Consider the following 21,239-nt stretch of genomic DNA (forward strand, 5'->3'; position numbering starts at 1 on the left):
CTGAGCAACAGCGGTTCAAGTCCCGGCCCGAGCTGAGCAGCCACTGAGCTGCCAACAGGTGGCAGGATGGCTCAGCTAAAAAAAAAAAAAAAAAAAAAGATAATGACCAAGAAATGACCTCTAAATTTAGTAATGCAATTGTTATGGTGACCTTGAAAAGAACAATGTTGGTAGAGTGCTGACAGTCAAGTGTGTATATATTTAAGAGAGAACGGGACAGGAGAAATTGGAGATGGTGATTATAAGCAATCCTTTTCAAAACTTTTGCTGCAAGGAGAAATAGAGACAGCTGTTGGCAGGTAAAATGGGTTAAAGAGAAGGTTTCGTGTTTTCTTATTTTTAAAGATGGAAGAAAAAAATAGCAGAATATTGAAATACTGATGGGAATAACTGCGGAAGACTAAAAAATTTATATTGGAAGAGGCCAAACTGCTGAAGCAATGATAGAATCTAAGTGTCTACATGGAGAAAGTAGCTTTATAGAGAAAGACAGTTCAACAAAGATAACAGACAGAAAGGTAGCAATGTGGGAGCAGGTGCCTGGGAGGTAAGTAAACATGGTAGAGAGTCTGTAGAAGTTCTCTTTTGATTGCTTCAAAAGTTCTCAATGAAGGAGAACGTAATGTCAATGTTTGGGAATGAGAATGAGGATGAAATGTTGGCATTTAAGACAGGAAAAGGTGTGAATATATAGCATGCTGCCAGGCAACAGTGGGGTCTACCTGAGGTAAGTGGTCATGAACTGAGAATGAGACCAGCTGGTAACATTATGTAATTTTACTGCTGTGATATTCAGGTGCATAAGCAAAGCATAATAAAAGGGAGGTTGGGTTTAATCAGGATTGTGGTTTTGCCAAGTGAGTTCAACCAAGTGGAATACAGAAGTCAAGGCTAAATGCATGAGAGTGAAAACGATTAGCCATGAAATTAAACTGGAAAAGGGGTAAGTGAGAACCGAGGAATAAGGTAAAGTGAAAAGTACTACGAGTACAATCAATGGATTAAAATTAAGGTTACTGTGTGATGAGTAACTGTAGAAGTCTGAAACTAAGCAGAATGAGCTGAAAATGACAGGTGTCACAGAGAGGAATGCTTGAAACTTAATTACTGGAAATGACAAGGTCTAGTGTATGATCATGGCTACGAAGGGCAATGTGAAGGAGTTCACAGAACACAAAGACCAGGGTATCTGAAGGGTCAAATGTGTGTATATTACAATTGCCAGGAATTAAGACAATAGTAGTATACCATGGATTACCACTGAGTTAGTAACTAAAATCTTTTAAGAAATGAAATGGAATGCCCCAAGGGTTTTCATATGACACGACCAATGAGGGATATGAGTAATGACATGAGATTAAAATTTGGAGATTTTTAGAGAGGAAGGAGGGAGAATAGTCTAAAAAATAGCAAACAGAAAATCTACCTCATACCTCTAGGCCCAGGGACACAAGGGATATAAAAAACCAGCCACCAGTTAAGAGAGGTGCAGGGGAGGCGGTGTCCTAGAGTACTGTTTCCATTACAGCAAAGAAGGTACAGACAAGGATCAAAGAAGAGGCTGAGGATACAGCAATTCTGCTGATGACAAACCACAAATCCCAGAGAACAAAGTGGCAGAAACAAATACAACTGTCACATACAGAGCCTTATGGCAATTAAAGTATGGCAGATAAGGGGAGACCTGGGACTATGGGGCTTTTCTTGGGTGACAAACAATCAGAGATAAAGAGCATAATATTAGCCCCAGTAGATTTAAAGCAGATAATGATGGAGAGGATGCAAACGGTGGTGGTTATGTGGGGTGGGACCCGTGGCATCCTCTTTTATTCTGCTAATGGAGAAGAAATTCTAGTTACACCAAGTCAACCACATCCTCCCCCTAGATAAGAAGAGCCCGAATTGTGTGGTCTTAGTATGTGCAGATTTACTCATGGCCTTCATTTCAGAAGGAAACTCACCCCAAATATGGAGGTTCTATCTTGCCCCATGTGGACAATTCAGTGGAGTTGATAAGTTCTGAGAAGGTACAATGGGTGTGAGGACCCTCTCCACCTGTGATGATGGGGGCAGGTCTATGGGATGCCTTCTAAAATGATAGGTCTAAATAGCTTTATCAATTTTAGACAGTTACAAATTCAACACTTAATACTACCATCTTCCCTACTTCTCCTATCCCGCCCAATCTAATTTTATCATAAAATAGTCGGTTTACATTACAAGATCTCAAATTTAATATGGCCAAAACTTAACTACCAATTCCCTAAATGCACCTAACAAACTACATCTTCCAGTCTTCCCACCTCAGTAAATTCAATCCTATGCTTCCAGTTACTCTTAGTAACTTGAAAACCAAAAATGTTGGTTATTGATACCTATTTCATACAACCCATAAATCAGCAAATTCATATTACAATTTCAAGTATCAAATCCAAATTCAAAATACAGATTTTGATTATATCTATCTCCAATGTTAGCACTCTAGTCTGAGCCACCATTATTTCTTGCCTAAATTAGTGAGAACAGCCTAATTAATGTCCCGAGTCTGTCCTGCCTCCCTTTAATCGCTCATCACAGCTAGTATGATCCCTTTAAAACAATTATCAGTCACATCATTCCATTGCTCAAAATCCTGACTCAGAGTAAAAGCCAACATTCTTACAATGGCCTACAAAGCACTAAATAATTTGGCCCTTTCTGCCCCTCTAATCTCATCTGACACCAAATTTCCTGTTGTTCACTCCACTTAGACCATCCAGTTCCTCAAAGATGTCAATATGCTATTATCGCTGGGCCTTTGCACTTGCTTTATCTCTACCTGAAACATGCTTCCCCGTGCCAAATTGAAGCAGGGCTTGCTCCCATTCTTCCTTCAGTCTCTATTCAAACCCCATCTTATCACTGAAGCCTTTTGAAATAAAAACCTACACACCCACATGCTCACATGCCCTGTCCCAATTTCCCAGCTTGATTTTTCTCTATGACAATCATCATCTGATATACTATTTGTAAATATACCTGTCCTTGGGGACAATGACTTTGCTCTCATCACTGAAATATACCATGCCTGGACTCAGTAGGCATGCAACTATTTGTTGAATAAATGACTATGGAAATATTGTCCAATGATGAGAGCCAAGGAATATAATAATTTCTTGAAGAACTATTTTTTTGGAATTAATAAATGCCTTTTGCTCTTATTTGCTTAATTTTCAATGTACTGATCCCTAATGTTTTTACGTTCTATCATATATGTAAAAAACTGTCAATATTATTTTTCAAGTCATCTAATATAACAAATTTCATAGAAGTGGTCCCATTTTTTTCCTGGAGACATCCTTCACAGGGTCTTCAGTCCTCATGCTTCAGTCTAAACTAGCTACTGAACAGCTGTCATTCTGGGCACTCCCATTCACTTTCTTGGTTCATTAACATTTTTGTGGATCACATTCTCAACAGCTCTCCAGAAAAAGGTGCATTGACAGGCAGTTTCTGAATCCTTGCACGCTGAAAAATTTCTACATCTTACTCTCACACTGATTAATATTGGGTTGTCAGAAAAGTCATGACGTATTTTTTCTATGTTTTTCGTTGCAAAAACGCATCATGACTTTTCCAGCAACCCAATAGTTCAGCTATAGATTTCTAAGATGAAAATTTTTCCCTCTCACCCCCCAACTTTTGAAGTCACTGTTCCAGCATCTTCCATCTCCCTATCGCTATCTTTAAAGATTCTATTTAAATTCCCATTTCACTGCAGGCCACCTATTCCTATTCTTTGGAAACTTTGTTGATCCTGCATTTTCATCCATAAAGTATTGTCATTTTATGATGATATATACCTTCTTATGGGTCTTTTGTACAATCAGTGTACTGGGCACTAACTGGGTCATTTCAGACTGGCAACTCTAGGTTCTTAGGAGAATTTCTTGTATTACTTATTTGATATCTTTTCTTTTTCTGTAATTCATACTGGTTGGCTGTTGGAACTCTTGTGATTTTATTTTTTAATTTTCTCTTTTTGCTCTATTTTCTAGGAGACTAATAGAAATGTATCTACCAAACCTATTAATTCTTTATTTCAGCTATCATACTTCCAAGATTGTTGTCTTATTTTAATTCCTTCTTTTGCAGAGACTCTTCCTTATTTTGTAACCAATAATAATTTGCCATATCTTTCATAATGTCATAATTTTTATTTGATTTTACATTTCTTTTTGTTCCTATATTACCTTTGTTTCGGTGTACCTTGGTCTCTTTTGTGTGAGTGGCTGTGTCAATTAGAAAAGTGTATGGCTGTAGTGACTAACATGGCTCGTATAACAAGACTAAACATAGGCAGCTGATGGTATTAGTTCAACAGTTTAACAACATCAAAGCTAGACTCTCTGAGATGATCTTGGCTTTACTTCATGAGCACATACTAATGTCACAGTTCCGGACATCACATCCAAATTCAAGGAAGGAAAAAGCCAGAAAAAGGCTGACACCATAACATTTGTCCCTTTTATCAGGAAGGCAAAAAAAAGCTTTCTGAAAATTACCCACAAAGTAGAATGGGCATAGGCTGTGTATCAGGGGTACCCTAAGCCAGAAATGCTGAGAAAGGAAATACTTAGCTTTTCCAGTCTCTACATTTGACACCAGACAAGACAGATAGGAGTTGAGAATTCTCAACATATCTCACAATGTATGGCATATGACAGTGGCTCTCCACAAATGTCAGATGACCCTTCCATCCATTCATATTGAAATATATTTAAAAACTGCTTAGCATTACGTGAGAGAGAGCAGAATTTACAACTGGTAGGCTTCACTGTAAGGCAATCATTTAAATTAGAAACGAAGCCCAAATGTCAACATTTAGAGGCCTCTTCTGATCATTCACTTTCTCCAGAGTGAAAAGGCCTAATTCCAGAAAGGGGGATAGAGAGGAGTAGTGAAATGGAAAAGTGTCACTACTGGCAATATGGAAACAAGTCAGGAAGTGAATGTCCCAAAGTTTAGTGTGGCAGATTTACACTTAAATCTCCCTGATTTCAACCAAGTCCCTCATCCCCACCCTCCATCAAGACCTAATATCCCCAGGTACAGGGCCTTTGATTTTATTAATTCAAAGAATAAGCCCAACTTCTGTGATACCTATTACCTCCAGATCCTGAGCCATAATAGGTTTCTAGGAAATAAATCAAGTGGCTTCCTTTATATCTCCTTTGCATGCCTGTGGTACATTCAACTCAACTAGGTCAATTATCAGATACACTAAATATTCATTTCCCTGCTTTTGAAAAATTAACTGAAATCTCCATTGGTGTCTCTTCTCTCATTCTCGGTCTTTATAAATCTATACTTTTTTTTTTAATTCATTTACTATGAATAGAATCATTAAAGGGAGGAGGGAAAAACCCCATGGTTTAACTAGAAACCATGTAATATACAAAATTTCAGTTCTATAGCTGATTTCCTTTTTGGGAACTTACAAAACCAAAAGGAAAACCAAAGACCTCAGTAAGTACTTAAAAAAAGAGGAAAAAAATGTGCAGGTCACAATTTTAGTAATAAAACTATTACTGAGCACTTACTGTAGTAAGCTCTTTACAGGTACAATTCTCATTAAATACTCATAAAGTTGGTAGAACTTTGAAGGGTTGGTACATTTTCTTCATTTAAAAGATACACAAATACGAGTACACACATACAGAGTTCATCTTTACTGCTATACTATATAGCAATTATCTCTTAAGCTAGGAGGACCCAAAAATACAATTATAGACTGTACTAAGAAAAAATAATTATGGAATGAGGCTAAATTTTAATCAGAGGAAAATCCACATATTTTTGATAAAGGGTCAACATAAGAATCTAAGAAAAGCACAACACAATCCAACTAAGGAAAGAATAAAGATGAAAGAGACGTGTGAGAATTAGAACACTTAATGAATAGAATAAATGACTTCAAGAGCTGGATCAAAAATTACCAATAAAAGACTCAAATCTATGGCCAGGCTAATAATGAATCAGGAAATAAACTCAGCTATACTATTCATTACAAACAAGAAAAAGATACAACCATAGATTTTTGCAAAATCTTAATCCTGTTAATTCTAAGCAAATATGTTTTTAAAATCTCTACTGAATAGACAAGTTTGTAAGAAAGTATCACAATTGACTCAAGAAGAGGTGTGAAGTCCAACCCAATCAAAAAGCATGGCAGAAATTAAGCCCCTTAAAGAACTAGCCCTAAAAAGACTTAAGTCCACAAAGGGAAGAGGGATGGGAAAGATGGAACAGAAAGTGTCAGTAAAGATAACACACAGACAGGTTTTAAGGTTTAATAATTCTCCTGACAGATAAGGAAGGTGTTTTGTTAAGTAAACAAATAACATTTGTAAAGGTAGAAAATTTAAAACAGAGGGCTTCCTACTATAAAAGTGCAAGTAGGACATAACAGAATGTGTACTAAAGAATTTAACCTTGCCCAAAGAAAGATCTGGCCTTTGCCCTCAGTTACTAAGAGGGTATTTCTAAGCCCTTGAAATGTATTGCCTGAGAAAATTATCTTTGTTTATCTGGGGCCTTGAGCCACATGCTAATGATATAATTTATAGTAGGGGCTTTGGGTCACAGGGTATCAGCTCAACCGCAGGAACTGGAGACAGGCCAGTCATATAGACAGTGAGCTGTATCTACATGACAAAGCTCCAATAAACATTCTGAACATCAAAGCTCATGTGAACCTAGGCTGACAATATTCCATGCATACTGTCACATATCATTTGCTGGGAGAAATTAACTACGTCCAGAATTCCAATGAGAAAAGACTACTGGAAGCTCCACATTTGGGACTCTCCTAGACTCTACCCCATGCATCTTTCCCTTGGATGATTATAATCTATATCCTCTCATGGTAATAAGCGTAACCATCAGTCTAACAACTTTCAATGAGTTCTAGCAAATTATCAAACCTGCAGGTGGTCTTGGGAAATCCTGAACTTGCAACTGGTGTCACAAGTAAAGGTGGGTTTGGGGACCCCCAAATTCTGCAGTTGGTGTCAGAAGTGAGAGGAGACTTGTGGATTGCTCCCTAACTTCATAGTTGGTATCAAAAGTGCAATTCACTGAAAGATGTGATTTGGGAAGACAATGGGTACGGAGAAGGGGTTTAGGAACCTTTGATTCCTGACTGACTACCTAGTCACTCATGGTATATAACTGCAGCTGCAGTTACTAGAGGTAAACTTTACCAGTGGAGTTTAGAAACGGCAAACCCAGCTCCCAAAGATAAATGAGGAAATGCAAACTAATAAGAAACAAGCTAATTATACAATCCCTGGGTTACTGTTATCCGTAGTAGCTAAAAGAAGAGTGTGTTGGGGCGGATCCTGACACCAGGCAAACCTCAGATTTCCACCAGTCTGAAGGTAGCCAGTAGGTAGCTTTAGGGCCACTCCAAAGGGAAAAAGTATGCTGAGAAAACAGACAGCACCTCTACAACCTCTGGTCACAAGAAGGTAGGTAGTCCAGGAACGAAAAAACCAAGAAACTAATGAAACCAGAAAGTATAGTGTGAAGGGTGTGGAATCTAATTTTGTGGATTGACACTGTCTGCTTCCTGAAGAAAAACCTTCCTTAAAATACTGTGAAGGAGATTACTCAAGGGCAATATCATTGTTTTTGAATGCTACAGAATAGAAGAGCAATGTCTGAGCTGATGCAGGACCCACAGCTCACTACCGTATAACTACAGATGGTTACACATAATCCAGACACATTCCCCAGAGGACAGCTAGCTTGGTGGGCTGTTTACCCTGAGACTGGTAATGGTCCTTCTCTGATAAATGCCAAGTAGAACTCCCCAGAAGAAACAGCTGGTATGCTTCTCACGCAAGCCTTGCTGGATCTGCATTATAAAGATTATGATATTCATCTACTGACTGCCTCTTACTTAGGTCATAGTAAATATTGTGCTTAAGGGGGCCTTTTATATGGGTCCTCCCATGTAACCTTACTGCTGCAAAATCTAGCAATGATCTAAGAAGCCATGTCAGATTTATTATCTCAGCTTCCCTTTATGGCTTTACAAACACTAAGAAAACTAGAGTGGTTCATGAGAAAACAGGGAAAGACAAAGGGGAAAGTCAATGGATTTATCCCAGCAGGATGGCAATCTTAAGATGGCTAATAAAAAATGGGATGAAGAAAGCAGACATTGTTAGGGTTGACAAAGGTCTTAATGCAGCACTGCTGAAGGCTGGGTGGACCAATGGGAGTCACTGTTGCTCCCCAATATTAAAGGGCCCTCAACAACTCCACTATACTGGAGAAATTTAAAAAGCTGAAGGGCAAGGGCAACCATGAGAAACCTGACCTTGAAATGCCTCAAGAGCCTGTCCTATGGGTTACTCAAATTGAAGAATAAAGGAAAGGCAGGGTCTTCTGGCTCTATCCCCAGCTAGAGAACCAAGGCAATATGCCCTTGTATGGGACAAATAGCCAGGGGGTGGATAAGAAACATTTCTGGACTCCTTGATATGGGAGCCCAATGCACTATGATTCTAATACATGATGAAGTCCTAATGGGTGCTAAGGCTAAACTGGGAGGAGAGGCAACGGTTGACAGGACTAAGGTGAAAGTCTGGGCAAAAACTACAATATCTGAACAGACCTTATGTGAAGTGTTTATATCCCCTTTACATAAATGTATTATTGGGATGGATATATGTCTGACTGGTATTGTAAAACAGAATGCATAAAAGTTCACCTAAGGCCAATCTTGATCAGACACACTCAATGGGAACTACTAGAACTGTCTGAGCCCACAGAGATGGTTAATTTGAGACAGTATAGGATATCTGGTGGACATAAAGAGATTACCACTTCAATAACAAATTAGAAGCTGGAGTGCTGGTACCAATGAATTCTCTGTACAATAACCCTATGTAGCCTGTGAAACAAGCAGATGGCTCATGAAGACTAACAGACTTTTAAAGCTTGAGTAAAGCAGTGCCACCATAGCATCAGCAGCACCTGATATGGATTCAGGACAGTGGTGCTCAGTGATGGATCCTGCAAATGATTTTTTCTCTGCCTCAGTCCCAAAAAAGAGCCAACAGCAATTTTCCTTCACATGGAAGGATCACAATTTACTTTTGCTATACTGCCACAGGTTTATTTCAATACAGCTTACTGGTATAATTTGGTTAGAAGGGATCTAGACTTGATGCAGGTCCTGAGTATAATACACTATATTGATGATATTGTGATAATACCAGAAAATAAAGACGAAGGTAGGGCTGACTTCAATGCAATGGTGACCACATGACCATCATAGGCTATTGATAAATCCAGCAAAGGCCCAATAAAACCCCAAACTGGAGAAATTCTTAGGAATAACCTAGGCATGAGCCACCCTTGACATTTTACAGGTGAAGAAAAAATAAACTGCTTATGTCACCTACCACTAGAACTTAACAAGAAGCCCAATATTTGGTTAGTATATTTGAATTATGAAAGAACACACACTTTACATCTGATAATATATTAGTACAATAATATAATGTAATAATATTAATACAACTACCCAAAAGGCTGTATTTGAATGCAGGCCTGAACAAAGGCAGGCCATGTCTGAACTGTAAAAAGCAGTCTCTCTCGATGCTTTTGGGTCCCTATGAGCCATATCCAGACATTATTTTGGAAGTGTCAGCCACATGGATTATGCAGACTGAAGTTTATGGCAAAAGCCTGTGAATGCCCTTCAGCAGCGACCACCGGGATTTTGGGACCAAAACATTTCTGGATGCCGTGGTAAAATATATGCCATTTAAGAAAGTTACTAGCTTACCATTATGTATTGAGACCGACTCTATGACTGAAGAACATAAAATAACCCTTATACCTAAAATATGCATGACATCTTGGGTGATAGAGGAACACGCTACTAAGGAATGCAGTGCCCAGAAGAGTACAGTATAAAGTAGAAATGGTTTGTGCAAGAACATGCAACCAGGAGGACGCAAAGAGGAATTTATGAGCACGTGACTAGCCTCTTTTCCCCTAAGTATGCTTTGGAAACACCCAAGGAGCTGCTGAATCCGATGATGGCACAGGTGGTGCCCTATAAACAGGTCTCTATTAACCAACAAAGAGCTGCTTGGCTTATGGATGGCAGTTCCCAGGTGAAGGGACAGCATTCTGCTTGGAAGGTTGCCACCCTAATTGAAGAAGATAATAGCAAATCATCAATAAGGTGAACATACTGTTGTCCTCTATGTTTGGGTTTTTACTGAACTCTGCAGTTGGGGTCAGAAGTGAGAGTGGTCTTGTGGACTGTTTCCTAACTTGAGATGATGAAGAGAAAGACTGGTAAGACTCAAAAATGTATGCTATATTGAACACTTTAAACTTTGACTATGGAGGACCACTGAAGGGTATTTAAATGTGGGGGAGGGGAATGGAGAGGGATGGGCAACTAGACTTTAGCAAAATAATCCTGGCAGCAATGCAGACAGAATGAATTTAACAAGTAAACCTCAAAGCAGGGTGACCAGTTATAAATGTGTCATAGTAACATGTACCTAGGCTTTTAAGTCCAATGATATGGGTTCTGCAACAGCCTGTTCAGGAAAAATATAAAGCGTGAACTAAAGAAAAGGGAGAAAACATTCAAGAGATAATTAGGACTTGGATAAAAGTGGTAAATGAAAATGGTGAAAGAAAGGGAAGGATCATAGCTAAAGTTTAAGGGAGGGGCCGTTGAAGATATTCTTTCATGAGAAAAAGGATGCCATCTTCCTTTTTGCTTCTCACCATCAACTTAAAAAGCCATAAGAAATCTAGGATTTCTCAGATCGATCTGACTGCAGCTTTGAGAAAGGTAATCTAATGTCTTACTGAGATTATTACAAGACAATCAATGGTAATTTCTGGCCCTGTGGTGAAGGCATCCACGAGACGAGTGACCTCAAATAAAACACTAGCCAACTCTCAAGTAAGATGAAACATTCTAGAACAAATTGTAAGGATACATAAAGTAGCACTCCCAAACAAATGTTCTGTAGAACAGTAAGAGCTGCCTTGAAAAAACAAAGAACATTACCTTTATGCGGTCAAATTTGAGAGATTCCATATACTGTATTCTATATACCGTATGAGAGAAACTGAGTAAATGAGCTAAAATAGATCTGGAGTCTGATCGCCTATGTTCATATCCTGACTCTGCCACTTACAGTGATACCTTGTACAGATTACTAAAGCTTTCTGTGAGTAGACTCCCTCTCCTTTAAAACAGTCATGATACCAGTACCAACACTTCATGGGTAGTTGGTGTGAATTAAACAAGCATGGCAGCATTCAGAGAAGTGCCTAGCATAAACTATGGATGAAGTAATTGTTAGAAATTAGAATTCATGTATTCCCTCTTTAAGAGAATTCTAAATAAATGCCAATGAATCTAACAAATTAAAAGCTCTAAGACATGTTACAGTTAAGTGTGGCTAATCCAACTTAACCTACCCTTTTTTGACAGGAGATTCATAAAACGTATTTCCATCAATTCGGCAGAACTGTTGCAAGAAAAACACTTTAGAAAATGTTGTATGGGTAGGCAAGACCATCTTTTTAATTGCAATAAACTGATGCCATGGAAACTGGGAGATTTACTAGAGGATTTTGTTATATTAGTGACTAGAAATTTCAGTACATTTCCAGAACAGTTCAGATGTAACAGACTGGTGAATACTAATAGTGAATACTATTGAATTCTGAGGGTAAAACGGGGTGAATACTATTGAATTCTGAGGGTAAAACGGGGTTGCAAGACTGAGCTATGTATTAGAGAATTAGTAGCTATGCTTACTTAAATGCTTATAAATCCCTACTTTTTCTGCAAATTGTTTTAACATGAAATTAGTATATTTATGCTTTAATATTTAAATAGGTATATCAGTTAGCCATTCCCATGCAAATACTACCTACAGATAAATACCATAGTACACTTGGAAAAAAGTGTATTTGAACCAGAGGCAGAGCAAACAAAGAATATCTCCATTCTCACAAACCCAAACTCATGTAATGATACATTTTTAACAAATATTCATATGACTATTATATATGATGTGGAAACTATTAAATAATTTATCAAAACGTATCTTGCTTTAAGAAATAAAATATACAAAACTGAGAATTAAAATGCTAACAAACAAAATTATGTAATATTTGCTTAAGAAAGAATAATTTTGTAAGAACTTTTTATAATATTTCTTGATAAGCAATTATGACTCTGTACCTATGTTCTTTGTGTTCCAATAGCTGACAGTCTCTACATGTCAGTCTATCACATGTTTCACAGAAAAGTTTCAACTGTTCTTGTTTGTGTACAGGGCAGAAAACAGGGCGCTGACCAGATGCTCCAACAGATTCTGTAGTAAAATAAAACATATATTTTTAAGCTAAACAAAATTATTGTCTAACTTTCTAAATTCTTATTGATACTGGTATCTAAAACTTATAAAGAATACATAGAAATGCTATAGGGGCAAAAGAGGAAGATTAATAGTAATCATTAAAACTGCTTCTATCTTACCTGAGACATCTTCTTTCTTCCTGATCAAGTGATCTTTAGTGAATTTTACTCTTTGATGTGCTTCAATACATGTCTTACATAGCCACTCTCCACATTCTACACAAAAGCCAACTGCACTTGCATTGTCTTCACAACTAGTACATACCTAAAAGAAGAAATAAATGCTAATCTACATGAAATTTACAAAATGTAGATCCACGAAATAAAAAGGTGAAAACTTCTAATTTGCTCTCAAACATACTAATTCATTGTACCTAGGATAAAATTATTACGTTATCCATTTATCTTCAGTGAAATCATTTTCCTTCCAGATCAAGCATTCAGGTGGGTAAAAATAAAAGTCTCAGAACACAAAATCTATATAAAATTTCAATTTTTAAGTAATGATTTTTCGTCTCATTTAGCCAGGTCCTTTATTTTCAAGTTGAAAGATGGAACTATAGCAGAACTATCCTAATTTATGTAACAATCAAAACATGACTTTCTTATAATTTACATTTTGATATCAAGATATGAATATAAAGAAAAATTAAGAAGCATACCTGTTCTGATTTCTCATCAGAACTGCTAGGAGCTTCAGATGTATCTTTCACAAAATAATTATCCACAAGGTCTATCTGTCTGCATTCTTGGCGGCATACTGGGCACCGTATTACACCAACTACAACATAAAATGACAACATTAAGAAATATCCTTCAGGAAAAAGTTTAGGAAATTGTGCATGATGCCCATATGGAAACTACTCATTCAGTATGTCACAGACAAGATCAAAGAAATGAGTATTAAGAACTGGGTAAAATGATCCACTGAGTTATTCCACTGGGGAAAACTGATACCCTATTTAGGAAAACAAACATTAATGTGAGAAAAAGTGTAGTGCTTCTTTATTACAATATGTAGTTTGCTGAATAATGGCCCCAAAAGGTATCCAGGTCCTCCTACTCCTTGGAAAACCTGTCGGTGTCGCTTTATACAGCAAACAGGACTTTGCAGATGTGATCAAACTAAGGCTTGAGATTATTTGATGGGCCCTAAACGTCATCACAAGTGATCTTATAAGAGGGAGGCAGAGGAAGATTAGATTCCAAAGAGGAGAAAGCAACTAATAATATGAAAGTCACAAGCCAAGAAATACAGGTGCCCACCATCAGCTGAAACAGACAAGGAAAACGGTTCTCACTTCAGAGCTGCCAAAAGAGCCAGACAGGCTGACACTTTTACTCTAACCCAGTAAAACTGAGCTAATTCAAACATTAGCCTCCAGAACAGTAGGAGAGTAAAATGTGTTCTATTAAGGCACCAAGTTCATGGCAATTTTGTTATAGCAGCAATAGAAATATACAATCTACCTACCACCTTATCAATTCTGAACTTGGTTCAGAACTACAGTAAGTCCCCGACTTAACGAACAATCAAGTTGCGAACTTTCAGATATGAGTGAACCTCGCCTTACGAGCATTCGTAGATGCAAACAAATCGCGGAGTAGCTCATGTGTCTGCCAGACATTGTCCCAGTTGTGCTGCTGTGTGCTTACTGTACAGTGTGATAGTGTGCAATACAGTGTTCAATCAGAGCCCAGGATGTCCGGACACAAGAGGAAAAGCAGTGGTGATGTGGAGGGGACTGCTAGGAAGCGTCAAAAGTGTATAAGACTCACTTTGTTGGACTTACGAACGAATCTGACTTACGAACGAATCCGACTTACGAATGATCTTCCAGAATGAAACTCGTTCGTAATTCAGGGACTTACTGAACTTGAATTCATGCTAGTGTTGGAAGAAAGAGCACTTGTGCCTTAACCTGCTAGTGTTCTGGCATCTATAAAAACAGATAAACCTGAGGTAACATACAGAAGTTACAGTTAAGAGCTAAAAGACAGCACTACAGTCAACACAACAAATTGATTACTATATTTGAGGCAAAAAATTGAGGCTATGTTAAAAATGACACAATCCTTGCTTTCAAGAAAGGGTTCAAGACTAGTATATAATCTTTACCTCTTATACCATGCACAACTATAGGAAGCACCACACACAGACTAAGATGTTAACAGTCCCCAAACGCTGTGAGTACACAAACTACAGAACCTTATATAGTAATTCTAATGGAAAATGAAGGCTTAAATAAAATGTCATTCTAAAATTTGGAATATCCATCTCCCAGCACACACAGATACATTGTTAAAACAAATTTAAATTTATAATTATATATTTGAAAACAAAATACTGTTTCTATAATATAAATGCATACAAAAATCTTGCACAAAGGAAATACATAAGAACAAGTTTTCAATCAAAGAAAGAAACTGTATGGTGAGGAGAATGGAAATAAAGAATATAAGCGTTTTTACATTATACATGGCATAAGTTAAAAAACTTTCAAGAAACAGTGTTAACTACAAAGGAGGTAAGTGTAAGTAATCTTAGAAGCAAAAATATGTGAGCAACTAAATTCTTACAGTGAATCAGTTTTCACTGAAGTTGTGACACTTAAATATAGTCTTGAAGAATTAACATGCATTTATTTTTTTTATTTTTTTTTAAAAAGATTTTTTTATTGGGGAATTGGGGGAGGGAGCAGCGTTGGAGAATCAGGAAAGGTAAACACATAAGTTGCTGTCCTTTTGTTCTTCAGTCTAGTTGTGGAGGACATCGCTTCACTGGCCCTTATTGGTATTGTGATCATTGTGCTCTTCCCGGCTAAGGCAGATCGGTTGCCAGCCATTGGACAGCCATTCACGATGGCTCACGGCAGCTCATGCCGGCTGCCAGCCGCTCACGCTGGCTGCTGGCGACTCACGGTAGCTTATGGCAGCCCACTGCAACAGGGGCTGCAGCCTACACCATCACCAGCAACTCCAGGTCGAGCTGTTGTTCACCATCTTAGCTATAGAAGGCGCAGCATCACTGGCCCATGTGGGATCTGAACCAGCGGCCCTGCTGCTCAGAGCTCGCGCATCCAAGTCAACTCTTAACCAACGAGCCGAGCCACTTGGCCAGCTCAGGTTCCTCAAACCCTGCACATTCCTAAGGAAAGCTGTCTTCAGTGCTGGCACTTGACTGGGTCTGGGAGACCTCTGAACCCTTATGCCTGAGTGTTTTTGTTTGCCTGAGGCCTTGGGCCACCCTGTCTGCATTCAGTTTGACCTCTGGGAGGTGTCTGGAATCCAAGTAGGTAGTGTCAGTTCTGTGGAGGCTGCAGCCCTACGTGACTGATCACCCTCAATAAAAACCCTAGACACAGAGGCTCAGGTGAGCTTCCCTGGTTGGCAATGCTCCTCTACGTATTGCCATGCATTGTTACTGTGCAACTCCACTGAAAGGAGCTACCTGGAAGCTTGCACCTGCTTCCTCTTGAACTTCATACTATGCCCCTTTTCTCTTTGCTAATTTCAACCTGTATCCTTTCACTGTAATGAAACACAACCATGAGTATAATAGTTTTTCTGAATTCTGTGAATCCTTCTAGCCAATCATTAAGCCTGAGGGTGGTCTTGGGGATCCCCAACTAAACTAGGAAATGAAAAACAGCATGCAAACCAAGAACATCAGGTCCAAAGTTCAGATAGAAAGAAAAAGAATAGGAGACTATAAAAGATAAAAATATAATTTTACACACACACACACACACACACACACACACACAAATTGAAGTTAATAAGAAAAATCCAACACAAATTAAGGAGTATTTTTGTTGAAGATGCAAAAGATGGAGACATTCTGTTCTGAACAAGAAAAAAAACACTCAATACTATAAAAGTATCCATTATTCCTATATAAATCAGTGATTTGATGCAAGCCATACCATGTGTTTTGGATTTTTCTGAACTCAATAAGCTGATTCTCAGATTCTTAAAATTTCTACTTCCACCTGGCAAGCTGACATCACAGTTTATGACAACACAAATTCATCTTTTTCTCGTTCCAAACCCCCATTAAAGTAACATTAAGGAATTTAGAAGATAAACACAATACCCAAAAAAGATAAGGTGGAGGAAGGGATAAGGCACACAAATCCATATTCAAGCAATTTCAAGAAATGTAGCTACAAAAGGATGTCTGAGCATTGCAGAAGAAAGCCAACCCAGAGTACAAGTGGGGGGATACATCTGAGAAAGACTCTTACCTGCCATAAAGATTTTCACAGAAGCGTGGAATTCAGAAATCTGAGGCATGACAGAGTCCCAGTGAGACAAAGCAATAGCCAAATCTATAGACATCAGCAAATCCCACTCCAACACTACTAATGTCAGACGGATTACCCAGCAGCCAAGGTGTCTTCCCCCCTTGACAAAAAGAATCGAAGCTTCTTTAGGGATCTTTCTGCTACTTGTTTCTATATTTATGAATAAATTTTAAAAGTATACAAATATTTGCTTTGAAAACGAGAGCCATTTCCCAGTGAAGTTTATGAGTAAGTATGCCCTTGTAATTAGTGTAGGTCAGATGAGTGTGCTCCTGGCTCAATCTCTCAGTGCTAGTTGTCATGGTGAGTTGTGATCATTATACAAAACTGAAGCCCAAATTCCAAAGCCAAAGCTACTCACCAGTTTTATTCATAATGTCCCTAGAACTGATTTCATTACTTCAAAGCTCAAGTTCTAAGAGACCCATTCATGCCTATTAGATTAATTTATTGTAAACGCCAATTTACTGTTAAAATGTTCAACTTACAATTAAAATGTGTAATTATGGGGAAGGGCGGGGAGTGAGGGGGACTTTTTTTAAAAGGCCAAAATACACAAGTCTACAAACTAGTCTACTTGTATCTCCACAATGTTAGGTGGAATTTAATTTCAGTAAATTGAATGGTGGACTTTCATTCAAGATGGACGACTAAGCAGATGTGGAAAGCACCTAACCCCACCTCAAACAAAGAAATGGCTAAAATATAACAAATTAAAGTGTAGTTAGAAAAATATATAAGTGAGTCTGCATCTGAGAAGGCAAAATTTTGAAGTGCCAGAAACAAAAAGGGAACTCAAAGCCCAAATGGTGAGGCACTGACATAAGTGGGCCACAGGAGTTAACAGTACCACTGTTGGGGACAGAAAGACAAGGGTTAAAAGGTGAAACTAAACTTCCTCAGTAGAGCCATGGGCATGCTTTAGGGGCTCTACAACCTAAAATTCTTGCAATCGCTGGGTCATCCACAAGAAGGCACAACACCAAATAAGCTTCATGCACGGGTAACGTAGCCAAAGTTTGTACTATCTGCGCAGTACACAGAAAGGCCAAGCCCAGAAACTAGTAAGAAGCTTGCCAGGAGCTCCCAGGTGGGTGAATGTGTGGAGATTCACCAAGAGTGGCACAGCACGCTCAGAGAGCATGGGATGGAAGCTCCGCGCTCTTCCCACATACCATGCCCTATGCTTCTCTTCCATCTGGTGGTTCCTGAGTTATATCCTCATAGAATGGACAGGTAATTTACCCAGTGCTTGATGACGTAGGGGAATTTCATACAGTGATGCTATCTCTAGCCCTGTATCTTCATGTCTTGGCACCAGTTTTCCTGAAACTTCAGAAACACTGAATGGAAAGCTGGAAGTAAATCTATTATGAACCAGAAGGAACCCAAGGAATCCAGTCTATCATACTGATCATCTTCCCCAAAGAATCAAAGAGAAATAAAATATACTCATATAACTGAAAAGAAAATGATCAAGGTAGAAGGTAGATATGAAGAAACCACAGGAATTCAGCAGAGATAAGGAGAGATGGAAAACCACAAACAAGAAGTTAAGAAAGCTAAAGAACTGAGGTAGACTTGCTATTTAAAGAGATAATGGCTGAGAATTTCAGAACTGAAAAAATGAGCCCTCGAATTGCAATCTAAGTCCTGAACAGAATACTTAAAAATAATTCCACACCTAAACATAACAAAGATGGAGAAAAAACTCTTAACAACTACTAGTAACAGAAGTCAATCAAGACTAACAGCAGACCTCATCAGTATATAAAAAGAAAAAAGGGCAATAAATAACAAATATCTTCAAAGCTTTTAGAGAAAATAACAGTTAATCTAGCAATCTATACCCTGATAAAACTATTCAAAAGTAAGAACGAATTAAAATTTCAGACATATAACAGTACTATTTATTAAGAATTAATAAAGCATTAAGTTGAACCATACAAAACTGCCAATATTTGACCACTATTGATTTGTAAATATGGCAATTTTACATGATTCAACCTAACATTTAAGAACACAGAAGGGCCGGCCGAGTGGCATGTTGGTTAGCAGTTGGCTTGGGATGCCAGCTCTGAGCAGCAGAGCCCCAGTTTGGATCCCACATGAGGGCCAGTGATGCTGCGCCTTCTACAGTTAAGATGGTGAACAACAGCTCGACCTGAAGCTGGGCTGCCATGAGGCGCCGGCAACAGCGTAGGGTGCAGCAGAGCTGCAGTGGGCTCCCGTAAGCTACTGTGAGCAGCCAGCAGCCAGAGTGAGCTGCCATGAGCGGCCAGCAACTGATGTGCCTCAGCCAGGAAGATTGCAATGATAATACCGACATGGGCCAGTGAATCAATATCCTCTACAACTAGACTGAAGAACAAAAGGACAGCAACTTGTCTGTTCCCCTTCCCCGATTCCCCAATGCTGTTCCCCTCCCCTAACTCCCCAATAAAATCTTTAACAAAACAAAACAAAAACACAGAAAAATATTTAGAAGTGAAATGGAAAAATAATTAGAAAGGCATCAATTAATAGCCATGGGCTAGAAGTAAATATATAGTGATATAAATATTAATTTGGGAGGCTAACAACCATGAAATTAAAATATCAAACTACCATAATCTGTTCTACTATAATTAAACTTCAGCTTTGAAAAAAATCATTCTAATTACTATATAAATGGAAAATTGAGATAAACTATCAATTAAAAATAAGGTAAAACCTTAACAAAATAAGTGAGAGCCACAAAATTCAACCGCATAAAATACAGTAGAGTTCCTGGAAGGTGAAATAACTGTGCAAGCTTTCTTGGCCAGCCAAACTAAGACTAAGACAAACTAAGAATACATTTCGGTACCAGGCTGAAGCTATTGTTCTAAGGATCACACTTTGAAAACTGTTCTAAAATATTTGCAGTGAGAAGCCGGCTGAGCGACTCAGTTGGCTAAGAGGTAGCTTAAGAACGTAAGCTCTGAGCAACAGGGCCGCCGGTTAGATTCCCACATAGGCAATGAGCTGCGCCCAAGCTGAGCTGCCAATAGGTGGCTGGATGGCTCAACTGGTGTAACAAGACTGCCTGTTCTATGGTGGGCTATGCCCACCTGCAACTAAGACTGAACTCGGCACCTTGAGCTGAGCTGCCACCCAGATGGCTCAGTGGATAGGGCGTGCGCTCTTAACAACAAGGCCACTGGTTCGACCCCTGCATGGGATGGTGGCTACACCCATCCACAACTAAGACTGAACACAGCACCTTGAGCTTAGAGGCCACAAGCTGCTGACGGGCAGCCAGATGGCGACTGATGCCCTCCACAACTAAGACTGAAGAACAATAACTTGGCTGGTCCCCTTCCCCAATTCCCCAACACTGTTCCCCTTCCCCAATCCCTCAATTAAAAAAAAATAAATTAAAATATTGGCAGTGATTCCAGGAATCTCTATTGGCACCATTTTATCCATTTGATTCACAAAAACTGGCTCAGAAGACCACTGGTATACAGGGACTCTGTCACTCATGTCCCTTGCCTGATGTTTCCTAGCCCAACATTGCTCTGTCTACCCTGCACTTCTGCCTTCACCCCAGGAAGAATTTTAACCTGCTTGTTTGAGAATGAGACAATCATGATCAAATTTATCTAAATTTGTATTAACACAAGGTTGTACTATAAGATCAGTTAGTATTTGAGAAATGTATGTGTATTAATTCACTGAAATTTATATGCATTAGTCCTTAAAACAGCAGCTGTAAAGTAGGTTAAATTACTATCCCCACTTCAAAGGTGAGGAAATTGAGGTTCAGAGACCTCAGGTAACATTCTCAAGGTCATATAACAGTGTACATGGTTGGGGGGAGGGCAAGATCTGAAACCAGGATGTCTGAATCTACAGCCCATGCTCTTTAAACCTATGCTAAACTAGGTCTCTAATTATAAGGCTGATCCAATAGTAATAAAATAAGAGACTAAACTAAAAGCAGTCATGATAGAAATGTAGAGACTAAGTTAGAGACAGAGCCCAATGACTTAATGATGACTGTATGATGATGGAGAGGTAGCAATTACAACAAGGGAAAAAATGTTAAATTCTAAATGATTCTCAAGTTTCTGGTGTGGATAATTCATGGATAATTCCATAATAACTCAAAATGAGAAAAAAGTAATTTTAACCAGAACGTAATAAGTTTTGGATAGATTATGTTTAATTAGCATAGTTCTGCTGCTGAACAGTGTGGGGAACACCACCAGCATATTAGTAGTTCAAATATGAACTGCAGTTTTGACTAGCGAGGGAGAATAGGATCAAGGACAGTACCCTCACTATACCAATATTAATGGGTCGAGCAGAAGAGGAGTTCTAAGATTCTGAAGCAACAAGTCACTAATCTTTTCTACAGAAATTTTATAGCAATGAAGGTAACAGCAGCAAAAACAGTTTAGCATGAGTATAGGGGAGTTGGAGATGTGGAATGTTGAATATGT

At 38.6% G+C, this 21,239-nt stretch overlaps 1 protein-coding gene across 2 annotated transcripts in view; it reads right to left on the reverse strand.

Moving 5' to 3' along the window:
- The window catches only part of TRIM33 (tripartite motif containing 33), a 120,377-nt gene that overhangs the window by 55,090 nt on the left and 44,048 nt on the right, over positions 1–21,239 (reverse strand). For both annotated transcript variants that reach the window (XM_019659195.1, XM_019659194.1), the window contains exons 2-4: positions 13,126–13,244; positions 12,584–12,728; positions 12,287–12,419 (exon numbers count right to left, since the gene is read on the reverse strand). In XM_019659195.1, coding sequence (XP_019514740.1) covers positions 12,287–12,419; positions 12,584–12,728; positions 13,126–13,244 — 397 coding nt within the window. The remainder of the gene's footprint in view (positions 1–12,286; positions 12,420–12,583; positions 12,729–13,125; positions 13,245–21,239) is intronic.

Source organism: Hipposideros armiger, unplaced genomic scaffold, assembly GCF_001890085.2.
Source record: "Hipposideros armiger isolate ML-2016 unplaced genomic scaffold, ASM189008v1 scaffold_297, whole genome shotgun sequence".
Taxonomy (NCBI): Eukaryota; Metazoa; Chordata; class Mammalia; order Chiroptera; family Hipposideridae; genus Hipposideros; species Hipposideros armiger.